This window comes from Tupaia chinensis, unplaced genomic scaffold (genome assembly GCF_000334495.1).
Source record: "Tupaia chinensis unplaced genomic scaffold, TupChi_1.0 Scaffold000377_2, whole genome shotgun sequence".
NCBI lineage: Eukaryota > Metazoa > Chordata > Mammalia > Scandentia > Tupaiidae > Tupaia > Tupaia belangeri.
In genome coordinates this window covers 2,955,054-2,969,872 of record NW_006159876.1, presented here as the reverse complement: position 1 = coordinate 2,969,872, position 14,819 = coordinate 2,955,054, and the positions used below count along the sequence as shown (strand labels likewise).

At 49.0% G+C, this 14,819-nt stretch overlaps 1 protein-coding gene and 1 non-coding gene across 2 annotated transcripts in view; both read left to right on the top strand.

Moving 5' to 3' along the window:
- DIS3L (DIS3 like exosome 3'-5' exoribonuclease) overlaps positions 1-14,819 on the top strand; it is a gene marked incomplete at its 5' end in the record, with an annotated part of 45,935 nt that overhangs the window by 8,883 nt on the left and 22,233 nt on the right. Inside the window, 4 exon segments of the mRNA XM_014589756.1 lie at positions 7,398-7,526; positions 9,263-9,398; positions 12,014-12,190; positions 13,285-13,363. Coding sequence (XP_014445242.1) covers positions 7,398-7,526; positions 9,263-9,398; positions 12,014-12,190; positions 13,285-13,363 — 521 coding nt within the window.
- LOC114008728 (small nucleolar RNA SNORA68) lies at positions 5,930-6,062 on the top strand. The gene has a single exon (XR_003550241.1). It is a non-coding gene; the product is annotated as a small nucleolar RNA SNORA68 (small nucleolar RNA).

Here is a 14,819-nt window from a genome sequence, read left to right as displayed (position 1 = left end):
TTTTTTTTCTTTTTTCCCTACCATTCATTCCCTGAGTATCATCACAGCGTACTAAATGTAATTTCCCATCTAGAATAAACTGCACAGTGACCCAATCAAACATGTTATCATCAATAATAATCCACTACTACTTTCTTGCTTATGCACATATATATGTTTTTTTTTCCTCTTCCTCTTTTTTTTTTTTATTTTTTTAAATTTTTCCTATGTTTGTCCCTCTGCCCTGTCTCACTCTCCCATTACAATATCCCTGCTATATACAGTTGTCTTCCAGAAGAGTTACTGAAAAAGTGATACATACAAGTAAAGGGAGAGAGGCCACAAGTTCCAACCATCAGCTCATAAAGTTTTTGGTAATAGGGAGCATAAACTCCACTCAGGGTTGGATAAGGAAGGGTCTCCGGCAGATCCACAAGTGTAGGTGAGTCTCCAAGGAATGCAGTTTCAGGAAAGCAGTTCTGGTACGCAGGGATAATTATCAGCTGATGCGGCACAGCAGTCATCTTGTAGTTACCAGGAATGGTGTTGTGGGGGTCTGCAGTGTGAGTTGACCTTGGGTGAGACGGAGATATTTCTAAGAGCTATTAAGTAGGTAAAAAAAAATCTGTAAAACTTTGTAAGTATATAACCTAGAGAACTGAAAATGTATCCAAACCAAGAAACTGAAAACATTGTACACAAATGTGAGATGTTTGTAGCAGCCTCATTTTATAGTAGCCACAAAGTGGAAACAAGCCATATTCATCAACTGATAACGGTTAAGCCAAAGGTAGTTTGCCCATATGGTGGAATATTATTCAGCTGTAAAAAGGGATGGCGTAATGACACATATGACGTGGTTGGACCTTGGAAATGTCACACTAAGTGAACGAAGCCAGCCACACATATATGATCTAATTCCTTTTATTTAAAATGCAAAGAGCGCAACACATTATACAATTCCATGATCTAAAATGTCAGAACAGGCAAACTGGCAGAGATAGAAAGCAGGTTAGTGGTTGCAGGGACTAAGGGACAAGGGGCATGGATACAGATTTTTTTCTGGGATGAAGATAACCTTCTGAAATTGATAGCAGTAAGGTTGCACAGCTCTGTGACTATTAAACCATTGCACTCTATGTTTGTCTGTTTGCTACAGGGCACATGCACTCACCAGAGAGAGATGAGAGATGCAGGCAGAGGGAGTAAGAACACCCGTCGGGGGACCAGCAGTTAGCATAATGGCTATGTTGCTGGACTCCCATGTAGTCGACCGTGGTTCGAATCCCAGACCCGGCAGCTTAATCTCATGCCAGGCGCACGTGCATGCATGCCCAAGATCCTGAGAGGAGAATGGAGGAGAAGGGATTGCGGCGTGGCCATCCCTCTGGGGGGTGATTTCTCTCTTTCTGTCTCTATCTCTCTCTGTCTGTCTGGCGAGTGCATGTGCCCTATAGCAGAAAAACCTCTCCAAAAAAAAAAAAAAAAAAATCACCCCTCTGGGAGATGATTACACCACAATCCACTCTCCTCTTGGGATTTTGTGTGAGTATACACGCCCCTGGCATCTGGTGTGTTTTTCAAACTGCTGGGTCCCAAACTTGAGCCATGCAATCAGCCTTGTGGGATCCAGCCACCTTAACCACTAAACCACCTGGCTGGCCTTGTTTGTTTGTTTTAATTTGTCAGAGGGTTTATGTGCTCAGTAGAGAAAAAGGGGGAGAGAGAGAGAGAGAGAGAGCGCGCAAGCACGCCCCGGAGGGTTTGTAGCCACACCGTAATCCCTTCTCATTTCTCTGTCATGGCGGCATTTGGGGCATGCGCACACTGGCATACTTCTCAAGCCTCTGGACAGGACTCAAACTGTGCAGTCAGCCTTGTGGGATCCAGGTCCCATAAGCACTATAGCCAGACCAAACTGTACATGTTTTCGTCTTTTTTTTTTTTTTCAAAACTATACATTTTAAAAGGGTAAATTTTGGGCTGGCCTGTGGCGTGGGGGCCTGTGGCATGGATCCCACATGGCCAACTGCACAGTTCAAGTCCTGGACCAGTGGCTTGAAAAACATCCTGGGCACATGTGTTTGTGTGCACGAAATCTTGAAAGCAGGAAGAGATGAGGAGGGACTGTGGCGTGACCATCCCCATGGGGGTTGCCTTCACTCTCTCCATCTCTTTCTGTCTCTCTGACAAGCACGGTGCCTTTTTTAAAAAGTAAATGTTGTGGGGTATAAATTGTACAGTATCAAAAACGTTACTGTTTTTAAAAATCTACAGAACTCAGTGATAGACTTAGGTGTGTGGGAGAGAAGGTGGCAAGGACAGCAGCAGGGTTTCTGGCTTACATCAGTGGACAGAAACGGAGCACTGGAGGGCCCTGAGGGAGGGCCAGCGTGGAGAGTGGGAGGCGGCACTCAGGCTTCTGCCTGCCCCAGATCCTGCGAGGAGAAGGAGGAGAAGGGATTGGGGCGTGGCCATTCCCCCTGGGGGGTGATTTCTCACTTTCCCTCCCTCTGTTTCTCTCAGGCAAGCGCTTGTGCCCTATAGCAAATTTAAAAATAAATAAGTAAGTAGATTAATTAATGAAAAACTACATCAGTCCAAGGAAACCAGGGTATTTTTCTGGAAGACTGGAATTTTTAAAACTTACGATCGCTTTATTGGATTACCTATGTGAGACCACTGTTCTCCTGTCATTCTGGCCAACTTGTTCAAGGTGCAAGGATGCGCTTTGCCAACTCCACACGAGATGCGCCTTTATCTCATTCCCTCATGTGCGCTATAAACCCTGACTGGCAAAAAATATGACTGTCCTATTATGTGGATGCACTGTTCAATTATGGCCGTAAGCCGGCGTGTCTGCACAAGCACCCGGCCGTCACGCTCAGAGACTCCATGTTTGTTTCCTGCGTCTCCATGGATAATCTCATGCGTCTGTTCATTTGTCTTATCTGGACGATCGGTGGTTGACAAATGTAAGCATGCACTAAAAGTCTAAGGAATACATGGGAGTAAAGCTTACAATTGAGAAAATTCTCTGTTAAGATTGGGTTGTCATGGGACCAGCTGATGACGTAATGGTCACATCGCTGGATTCCCACATAGTCAACAGAGTCCCAGACCCGGCGGCTTAATTTCACTCTGGGCACGTGTGCATGTGTGCCCATGATCCCGAGAGGAGAATGGAGGAGAATGGATTGCGGTGTGGCCATCTCCCCCAGGGAGAGGGCTGTGTGTGATTTCTGGCTTTCTGTCTCTCTGTCTCTTGGATGAATGTACACTCCGTGCAACAAAAATCTCTCTCTGAAAAAAGAAAAAGGATTCGGCTATACGAAAAGTCATGACCTGTCTTTTTCTGTTTTTTTTTGTCGTTGTTGTTGTTGTTTTGTTTTGTTTTGTTTTTAATGGGAAAATGCATCATGATTCTTCCAAAGACCTAGTATTTTTTAAAATACTAGGGGAATCAGCAGGTGGCGGGGTGGTTGAGACACTGGGCTCCCACATACCAGCTACAGTTCGAGTCTTGGACTTGGCGGCTGGCTTTCTCACTTTCCTTCTCTCTCTCTCTGGTAAGCACAAGTGCTCTGTAGCAAATCAAAACAATAAAAACAAATACAATTAATTCTTTTAATAAAAACTTAGGAAGGGCCATCGTTGCCCTGGTTTGGCAGCAGTGCCTGGGTCTGGCATTTGGCACACTGGTATCTGGGGAGGATAGAACTCGAGAACCCCTGGGCCTGAGTGAAGGCGTGATAACCAGTGCAGTGAGCTATATGAACTCAGTGGGGTAGCTGCGTTCTGGAAGTGTCACTCTGTTCAGCATTACCGTCCTGTGTCTGAGACACTGCAGGCACATAGGGCAGTGCATTGTACTCAGAAAACGTGTACCAAGCGCCTGCCGCGGGTAAGCACTGAGGATGAAAGGATGACCTGGGGCCGGCAGGTGGCGTGTGGGGAACACGCTGGAGACTCCCACGCGGTTGACCGTGGTTCACGGTCCAGACCTGGTGGCTTGCTTTCTTGCTTCCCTTCTATCTCTCTGTCTCTGTCTCTATGTCTATGTGCGTGCATGTATGTGTGTGTGTGTGTGTGTGTGTATGTCTGGTAAAATTAAAATAAATGAATGAGTAAAAAGAAAAATAATTTTGAAAAAATAAAAAGGGATGAGCTGTACTGTTTGCTCTCTCTCTTTTTGTCTTTCTTCCATAAGAGGGAGAGAGACAGAGAGGGCCCTCATACTGCGATCCACCCTCACTGCCGGGGGCCTGGATGACAGACACACATGTGCCACGCACGGTGTTCTTAGAAAGTCCCAAGACAGGAACACGGAGCCTTTCCTCATGGGTGTGGTTGCAGAGCTGCTGGGCCACCTCCTGCTCCAGCTGTTTTCTTGAACATTCCACCTGATCTCCTCCCTTGGGCCTTTGTCCAGCCAACTCCGATTCATCCTTCAAGTTTCAGGGTCACCTCCTCCAGGAAGCCTTCCCACTCTCCCTTCTCCTGTTATAGCATTTATCTCATGAGAATAGGCAGTTCTATATTTTGTTTTCAGTTTCTGCCAAGTATCAAATCTGGTTTTGTGTTCTTTTTAGAGAAATTTTTTGCTATAGAGTGTGTGCGCTCACCGGAGAGACGGACAGCAATCGCTTCTCCTCCATTCTCCTCTCACGATTTTGGGCACGCATGCACACAGACTCGGCATGAGTTTTAAGCTGCCAGCCTGGGACTTGAACTGCGGTCAACTGCTTAGGAGTCCAGTAATATAACCATTATGCCATCTACTGGTCCCGAAAATCTGTTTTTTAAAACAGATTTTTAAATAGGGGCTAGCAGGTGGCATGGTGGTAAAGGCACTGGACTTACACACAGCTCACAACTGTTCAACTCCCAGACCCACCAACTTGAGAATCACGCTGGGTGCATGTGCGTGCATGCCCCAAATCTCAGGAGTAGAAGAGAAGATACTGTGGCATGGCTAGCCCCCACAGGGAGTTATTTCTCACTTTCCCTCTCACTGTCTTTCCCCAGTGAATGTACATGCCCTGTGGCAAAAACCGTTAAAAAAGAAAAATAAGACCAAGACTCATTTTTTAAAAAAATCCATGGTAGGCTGGATTTTTTTTAGAGAGAGATTTTTCAATAGGGCACATATATTCACCAGGGAGAAATCACCCCCAAGGGGGAATGGCCACACCACAGTCCCTTTTCTTCTATTCTCTTCTTGGGATTTTGAGCATGCACACGTGTCTGGCATGAGTTTTAAGCCATCAGGTCCAGGACTCGAACCATTGTAAACTACGTGGGAATCCAGTGACGTAACCATTACACCAACTGCTGGTCCTGGTACAATTTTTTTTGTATGTTTTGCCAGAGGGCATGTACACTCACCAGAGAGAGAGACAGAGAGGAAGAGAGAGACAACCTCACCCAATGGGGCATGGCCACCCTGCAAGCCTTTCCACTCCTCCCTGTCTTCACCCTGTTGGGATTTGGGGCATTCATGTACATGCACCCAGCATAGTTTTTCAAGCCAACGGGGCTGGGATTTGAACCATTATTGCCACATGGGATCTGGCTCCTTTAGCCACAAGGCCACAGAGCCAGCCTGGTACAGTGCTATTGTGGTAAAATACATGTTTAGTGTCAGTTGTCTACACTGGATAATTTACGTGTTAAAATCTTGTTTATTGTAAGTCCATTTTTCTCTTTTTTAAAACAATTGCTGGAGAATGCATATACTTGCCAGAGAGAGAGGTGGGGTTGGGGTTGGTCATACTACAGTCTCCTGCATTTCTTAGTCCCGTTGCCCCTGGCTTGTCCTCCAAGCCATAGAGGCAGGACGAGAACCAGTCAGTCATGTGGAGCTGGCTTCTTCGGCTACTAAGCTATGGCTCCAGTCCCAAATCGATTTAAAAACAAATTATTGATTCCCTTTAAAATAACTAAATTTCTCACACCCCAACCCAAGAGTCACTGTTGGTTGTTGCAGTGGTTTAAACAGAGGTGCAGATGGCAAGCAGGCCTCCTCGCCTTTGGGCAGCCGTGGCCGTGCCTCTCGAAGTGAATTTGGAGGTTCCACAGCCCTCACAGCCAGAGGCCACCCAATCCCTACTCGACTCTGGGTTGGAACCCCTGGGCAGCTGCTGGGCCTGGCGGGTGTGCCAGCTCATCCCCGCCCACAGGTCATCTGGGCCCCCCTACTCTTAACTCCCACCCCCTGTGCCCTTTCTGCAGACCATGACCTGGGCCTGGCTGGCTCCACGCCAGTGCCCACTCCATCCGGATCATGAAGGTGGAGGAGATGGGGGCCCAGCAAGTCCTGCCGGCCATCTGTCAAGCAGTTCCACCACTCCAAGATCAATTTCCCTGAGTCCCACCGGGTCCTGCGTCCACAGCACAAGCCACACTCCCCACCACGAGGCCCAGTGTCTTCTTCTAGGCTCAGGGCCTCCCACCCAGGGTGGCCAAATAAGCTCAGAGCAGCCAGTGAAAAAAGAAAGTAACCAAATTTGGGCAGACCCGTGGTGTGGTGGGTAAGGTGGCTGGATCCCACATGGCTAACTATGATTCGAGTCCAGGACCTGGTGGCTCAAGAAATATGCTGGGTGTCTGTGTGTGTGTCCAAAGTCCTTGAAGGAGGGGGAGATGGAGGAGAGGGGATCGCAGTGTGCTCCTCTCCATGGGAAATGCTTTCCCAGTTTCCCTCTTCTCTGTCTCCTGCCAGTGAGCACACACACCCTCTGGAACAGTCTTTAAAATAAAATAAAATACCTTTTTTTTTCTGTAATTTCATTGTACTGACACTGCTGAAAAGCTGACCCATGTGAATCTGGGGTTTGATTTGCATCCCAGGCTAGCTTTATTGGGAGGTCTCGGAACAGGAAGAACCTTAAAACCTGTTAGTTGTCCGACAGACACGGCTGTCATTTGTGTAAACCATGGTGGCTGTATCGAGGACATTCGCAGATAAATCCCCAGGCGCCTTCACCGTACCTGTCCTTTCCTGGGCTGTGTTCGTGCTTACTGCTTGTACGTAGTGAAGGGAGAGACGGAGGCCCAGTACCATCCTCTGCCTGCTTCCACGGATCCGGCTTTGAAGAGGGGTCCGGGTGAAGCAGGGCGATAGAATTATGTCATAAAATGGCCAGATGTCTCCAAAGGGGGAAGGGGAGGAAAGGAATTTAATTGTTCTGCACATTAATTAACAAGGCCCAGCCAAGCACTCCCTAGCCAGAGAGATTGCGGAGCAGCAGCGGCCAGCAGGACCGGGTACTCCGCGGCCAACATCAAGGAGCGTTTGTCAGTTTTAAATAATCCATCTTTTGCTCTAAAATGCCTCATCTGTTTTTCGATCCTTAGCAAGGGAGGCAGGAGATGAGTACCTGCCGTCGGACTCATTGCTCTGCTCTGTGTCACAGACAGTATAACCGACTGCGGAACCTCCTGAAGGATGCGCGGCACGACTGCGTCCTCTTCGCCAACGAATTCCAGCAGTCCTGCTACCTCCCGCGGGAAAGAGGGGAGTCCGTGGAGAAGTGGCAGACCAGGTATGGCGCTGAGCTGCCGCGGCTGCCAGTCATTTTCTCGTAGTCCTCATCCTCGGCTGTTTGGGAGTCGATCGGAGTAGTCTGCTTGGAATAAACCAACACTTACTGTGGAAGCAAGTGACACTGACACGCTTGACATGCCGGTATCTTACATGTGTCATCTGAATACATGATGGAGATGTTTTACCAGCTGTGACTAGGGAGAGGGAGGTGCCCAGTGCAAGTTCGCCCCAGGCCCTGACAGGCTAGTAGGATCGTCTAGTGACCCAGAAGTTATAACTTTAAGCCTGTTCGTGTGTGTGTGTGCAGAAGAGGTTTACTTTTAAGATTATCTGCTCAGTTATCTGGTGTAGGTTGTTCTCATATCCTAACTAGTCTTAGTAAACTGAAGTTAGCAGGTTAATTCTCCAAAGGCTATGTCGCTTCGAGCAGGTCAGCCTGAAAGGAGAGCTGGAAGCCAGCACTGGAGTTTGGGGTGTTCAAATGGGAAGCAAGTCCCAGAGGCAGGAGCGGGGACACAGGCAGAGGGAGAGGGAGAAGGGACAGCAGTGCAGGACGGGCGTGTCCTGGGGAAGGGAGGTCCAGTCAGTCCTGCGGGGGACACTGAGAGCCATGTAGAGAGTGCCCCCAGAAGTGCCCTCAAGGACAGGGATCAGGCACTCACTTAGTTTGCCCTTTAGTTGAGAAGAAGCCCCTCAATTCTGTGGCCCCTCAAGGTGGGATGGACCTGCCTGCCACAGCCACAGCTGAAGCGGAAGTGGGCCTGGGACTGCAGCTGGGGCCCTGCAGCCCGCCGCGTGCTTCTGTGCAGGGCGAAGAGATCCTAAGCTTGAACATGTCTTTTCTGTACAACACATTTAAGTCGTCTTTCCCTTCCAAGTGTTTCTCCACTATAGCCATTGAACATTTTAGTTCTCCAAAGCAAAATCAGCACTGATGCACACCTGGTCCTCAGCTACAGTCCCGGGTTGCCACCAAGCTCGGCCCCAGAAAGGAAGCACAGATCTTTCTCCAGGCTGGGTCCCACTTGCACGCTCAGAACAATCTCATCTCCTAACCATGCAGCCCTGCACAGCAGGCTCTGAGCAAACGTTGGCTGAGTTTGTTAAAAAATAAATCAATAAAAAGCCTAGCACTAGTGGGACTTTCTATAACATCTCAGTTCGCAGAGAGGAAAGCAGGTGCCTGCAAAAATGGACCGTCCAGGTTTCCGTCCTTCACCGGAAACACTGTTCAGTCTAGAACACGGCTGTCTAGATGTGGACCTGTCGGCCAGCTCAGGCTCGTTCAGGAAGATGCGTGGGCGCGGCAGTGCTCCTACCTCAGACTCTGCTGGGTTATCGTCTCCAGCTGCAGGGGCCTCGTTTTGCTCTCACCCAAGACTTGCTTCTTCGTCTTCTGAGTAAAAGCCGAGCTTTCTGTCCTGTGGTGCTGTGTGGCCTAGCCCTCCAGTTAAAAGGTGTGAAAAGGTGGTGTCTGAGACCCCTCAAGAAGTGAAAGTGGTTGTTGTGGTGCCTGGAAGTCTTAGGCAAGAAGAGGTGTCAAATGCCTTCTGATGCGTGTCTCTCCCCCAAGCACCTAGCCCAGGGCTTGTTCACGTGGGTGCTCAGGAAGCCTCTCTCTAACAAGTGAGTGACTGTGTAGACCGAAGGAGAGCAGGCTGAAGTCGGGTGTGGGGCCTGAACCTCGGCACGTGTCTGTCGCCCTGGGAGGCTCAGGCGCCCTTGCTTTTCCAGGAGCATATACCACGCGGCTGCCTGGTACTACCACCACTGCCAGGGCAGGATGCCCATCGTGGTGGTGACAGAAGACGAAGAGGCGATTCGGCAGTACGGAAGCGAGACCGAAGGAGTGTTCGTAATTTCTTTCAAGGTATTTCTAGCTGGCATGTGCGTGCGTGCGCGTATTCCTCCCGTAAGCAAGGCCCACGGATCGAGGTTCCGTTGATAAAACAGAGAGGGACGTAGGAAAGAAAGGAAGACCCCAAGAGATGCCACGTCGTCATCACTCCCCAGGAGTTAACCTTGACGCCGACAGACCTGGCCCGTAGCCCGATCAGGCCGGTCAGCCCTGCTGGCAGTGAGCAGTTTACAGTCAGAGCAGTCGGGAGCAGGAGTGTGGGGCAAGTGCAGCCGCCAGCATGCTCTTCGCATCGACCTACAAAATGGCAATTTCACGTGGTTCTACCTAATGGGAATAGCCAACACTCACCTCTGGCAGGCATTCCTTCACGGAGTTCTCACAGCAAGTGTAGGAGGCAGTCGTTACTATTCCGTCTTGTTGATAAGGAAACCAAAGCACAGAAAGGTTAGCAGTCGCCTCGAGGGAGAAAACAGCTGGGATTAGCACCCGGGCAGTCTGACTCCATACCTCTTAACTCTCATACTCCACTGCCTCCTCAGTTTTGCTGAATGCATGAGCAAAACTCAAATCACATGTAAGGCCATTTTTTTGGACCCAACAGGTAGTGTGGTGGTGGAGCTGCTAGACTCCCACATGGCCGACCCCAGTTCGAGCCCTGAACCTGGCAACCTTCTCTCTTTCTCTCTGTCTCTCCCTTTCTGTCTTTCTCTGGTCAAATTTAAAATTATATTAATAAAGTAAATTAAAAGAATTATTTTTTTAAAAAAACAGAGGTCATTCTTGTTTTCCAGCTGCTCCTCCCTCTTTCCCACTGACTGCTCGAGGTGGCTGGTAGGGACGAGTGAAGGCTGGCACAGGCCACAGGCAGGCGTGGCATTGTCCGTGACAGTTTCTTGGGGCTGTCTCAGCAGCACGGATCTTCCTGCCTTGTAGGTACCTTCTGAGTGAGCGAGATGGCTGCTAATCTCGCAGTAGATTACTGGTCTCTCTGCCCAGCCGGTCAGTCGGGCTCCACGGTCGCTATCACTTTTTGACGCAGAAACTGGAACGAGGCCCTCCGTTACCCCTGTCAGTTTGCAGAACGTCGGGTTGGGTTTTGAATTGTAGATTCTTCAAGGGTTCCCAGGTGCGTGTATTGCTAAAGATTTGCCAATTGAAATTTCTTGGCCCTGCTATAAAAAGTGCTCTGGCATGCCAGAGAATTCCAGGGGCGCGGGATATTAATGGCAGTGTCACTTGTTTTTTCTGTTGCCATACATCATGTCTTGTTCCTGCAGAGGACAGTTGACTAAAATTACATTTTTCTACTTTTTGTGAAAATTGCTTTTCTTTGTAGTCCAGCAGCACAGCACAGTTTTATTTCGTAGAGCATTTCTCAGGCAGACTCTGACCAAGGGCCTCATAGAGGTGACTGATAGCAGGAAAAAAAGGTATTATGAAATTCAGACGAGAGGGAAGCCCGGAGTTTTCTGTGGGGGCTCGAAGTTTGATGGAGAAGTTAAGACAATAGATCCCTCTTGGAGACGTGGTTCATCATGACGGGAGCTTGCTGCTGAGAAGGAATGAGTGACCGTATAATTGAGGTATTGCTGTTAGCACACACTGAACTTCCGGCAAAGGAAAGAAAACGAAGCAACAGAAGTTTGAGCAGGATCCTACAATTAATGGGAGAAAAGGACAGGAGGATCGTTCGTTTTGTTCTCAAACAGAGAGCGTGCTAATCTCCACTAATACTTAAAGTTGAATTAAAATTACATGTAGAAAGATAAAAAATGGGGGCCAGCAGGTGATGTGGTGGTTAAGGCACTGGACTCCCCTCTTGGCCGACTGCAGTTCAAGTCCCCTACCTGGCTTACTTCTCACTTTCTCTCTCTCTCTCTGGTAAATATACATGCCATGTAACAAATTAAAATAAAATATAATAATGATAAATAAAATAATTCTTTTTTTAAAAAAAAGAAGAGTGGGGCCAGCTGGTGGCTTGGTGGTTATGGTGGCTGGATCCCACATGGCCAGCTGTGTGCTTTGAGTCCTGGCCCTGGTGGCCTGATAAACATGCTGGCCCATGTGTGTGCAAGCCCAGAAACCCAAAAGAAGGGCAAGGAAAGGAGAAAGGATTACGGTGTGATCGTTCCCCATGGAGGCAGGGGGCTTTCTTTCTTCTCTTTCTTTCTCATTCCAATGAGTGCACATACCCTCTGGCAAAAAATAAATTTTTTTAATTTAAAAATTAAAAAAAAAAAGAAAGATAAGAATGAACACATAAGGAGCTTTTCCCCTCCCTTCTCTCTGTCCGTTGTCTGCAGCAGGGAGACGTGTGAGCACAGGCTGCCTGGACGCCGTGTGGGTGTGGGTGTGCGTGTGCGTGGGAGGGGGACTGGAAAGCACACGGGCGTCTGCGTGGTGGGCGCCTTCCACGGTGGTTGGCCTGCCCGGGGCCTATTCGGCAAGGCTGGAGGGGTTGGTGGGTGGTAGAACATGGGCTGGCACAGGAGGTATGCTTACCGCACACGGCCTGGAAACGCCAGGCTGTTTGGGCAGTGCTGGGCAGGACGTTTTGTAGCTGGCGTGTAATGAAGTCATTACCTCCTGACCACGTTTCCCTGTGCCTTCCTTAAATGCAGAATTACCTGGACGATTTCTGGCCCGATTTAAAGGCTGCCCACGAGCTCTGTGATTCTATCCTTCAGTCTCGACGAGAAAGAGAGAATGAGAGTCAGGAGAGCCACCGGAAGGAGTACCCGGAACATCTTCCGCTGGAAGTGCTGGAAGCTGGAATTAAGTCTGGGCGCTACATCCAGGTGAGGGTGGGCGGAGGGTCCGCGTCGGGGCCGGCCTGCTTCGCCCGTCCTCTTACTTGCCTCCTGTGGGCGCTCAGTTGATTCGGAAGCTATCCTTGCTGTAGACGCGGGCTGTCCCATGTGAAGCCACCCTATGATGGCGTCCTTAATTCTGTCACCAGAAAAGACACACGTATTTCTGAAGCAAGGGCCAGAAGTTTTAACAGCGCTGTAAAATGGGCAAAGTGTATCTTGTTCCTGCTTTGCCATTTCCTGCCCCTTTCAAGCTCTGCTTTCTGATTCCCCCAGAATCTATTAATAGATGCCATCAGGGTCTGGGGGAGAACTGGGTAAAACCGACGCCGATTTCTAGTTTTCATACACCCCTCTGTGCACACGAGCGTGTGGAGTTCTGTGCGGTTCAGTTCACGCGTGCAGACCCGTGTCCTCAGCAGCACGGTCCGGAGGCAGAGCCAGCCCAGCTCGGCGTTCACAGTTCTAACAAGCAGGTCATAAGATTTTTATTTCCGGCAACGCTTGAGAACGCCATCCTAAAGGCCCGCCCTCAAATGTGGGTATTTTAAATGAGTGTACCTGGAGAGGCTGGCGCTTCCAACTTGCTAGTGAAGTTTATGGCATGCCTGGGAGAGTATCTGGAGCTGTAAATGTTAAGAGTACTCATCAGGCCAGCAGGTGGCATGGAGGTTAAGGTAGCTGGAAACCACATGGCGGACTCCGTAGTTCAAGTCCTGGACCTGGTGGCTTGGAAGTCACTCCCGAAGCATGTGTGTGTGTGTCCAAATCCTGAGAGGAGAATGAAGGGGAAGAGGCTGTGGTGTGGCCTTCCCCCTCGAAGGACGATTTCTCTCTGGCGAGGACACACACCCTAAGACAAAAACTCCAAAAAATAAAGAAGAGTGCGCCTCAGCTAGGTAAGATGGATCTCGCACTCTCGTTTAGCTGGTCGTTCAAAGTGACGGCATCTTTAATATCAAACCCCATGTGACCATCGTAGACTGTTTTCATATAATTTTTTAAAAGTGAGCTTATTGGAAGTCAGAAAAAAATGTTAGAAAAGACATTTTTTTCACATTAATTTTGTATTATAATTTTAGGGACTTCTGAACGTCAACAAACACAGAGCACAAATTGAAGCTTTCGTTCGACTTCAAGGAGCCAGCAGTAAAGATTCAGGTTCAGTCCAGACCTTATGTACATTCCACACTGGTTTTTAGTCTGATATCACTCAAGAAGAAAGGAGACTGGGGACTGTCCTGTCATGTGTCCTCACGTACACTGGGTGGGTGGGATTATAGGGCTCTATAATCGCTGATTCATTGAAATAAACTAAAACCCATAAAAGCCAAGTAATTTGCCCAAGGCCATACACGGGGATGGGGCTAAAGCTGGCCGAGAACGCAGTGTGGCCCTGATCGTTAGACCTCACTGCATATTCCTCCAGGTACTATGTGACCTTATTGGAACCTTTTTGAAAACAATGAAAATGTGGGACCAGCCGATGGCATAGTGGTTATGTCGCTGGACTCCCACGCAGTAGACCACGGTTTGAGTCCTGAACCTAGTGGCTTACAACTCACGCCAGGTGTGTGTGTAAATGTGCCCAAAATGCTGAGAGGAGAGTGGAGGAGAAGGGATTGTGGCATGGCCATCACCCTGGGGAGTCATTTCTCACTTTCTGTCTTTCTCCGTCTCTCTGGCAAATGCACGTGCACCCTATAGCAAAAATCTCTCTAAAAAAGGAACCAACAGTTAGTGTAATGGCCATGTTGCTGGACTCCCACGTAGTCGACCACGGTTCACATCCTGGACCCGGTGGCTTAAAACTCACGCCAGGTGTGTGTGTAAATGTGCCCAAAATGCTGAGAGGAGAGTGGAGGAGAAGGGATTGTGGCATGGCCATCCCCCCTGGGGGGTGATTTCTTGCTTTCTGTCTCTATGTCTCTCTCTGTCTGGCAAGTGCATGCGCCCTATAGCAAAAAACCTCTCCAAAAAAAAAAAAAAATCTCTCTAAAAAAAGAGTAATGAAATTAAGTTGTATCTTAAGAGTGTATTCTTAGTCCTGTAATGACAGGGTAGGGGAAAAGACCTGATAGAGGATCTTAGTTGGGTTGAAAGAGAATGAGAATAGTGGCTTTCTGTTTTATGATTTTTAGTTTTGGTTTTTGCCATAGGGCATGTGTGCTTGCCAGAGGAAGACAGAGAGAGGGGCAGTGAAATCACCCTCCCAGGTGGGATGGCCACATTGTAATCCTCTCTCCATTCTCGTGAGATTTTGGGCATGCAGGCACACACGCCTAGTGTAGATTTTTAGGCTGTCGGGTCCAGAACTTGAACGGTGGTTCACCATGTGGGGAGTCCACTGCCTTACCTCCCACGGCACCTCCTGACTCTGGCTTTCAGGGACTTGTGCTCCCCATAACGATCCCCGTCAGCTCTGCAGTATCTGTGGCTCGTCACCCCGTGGGTGGCCCTGTGGCCCTGACAGTATCTGCCAGATGCCTAGCATAGGCTCCCAGGTTGTGCAGATGTTGGGGTGGGGCAGAATTTTAAAGGCGGGGTACAGAGGGTGGCGCTTATGGAAGCACCTTATCAGTGGGACATGGTGGCAGGTGGTCCCCCACCTCGTGGG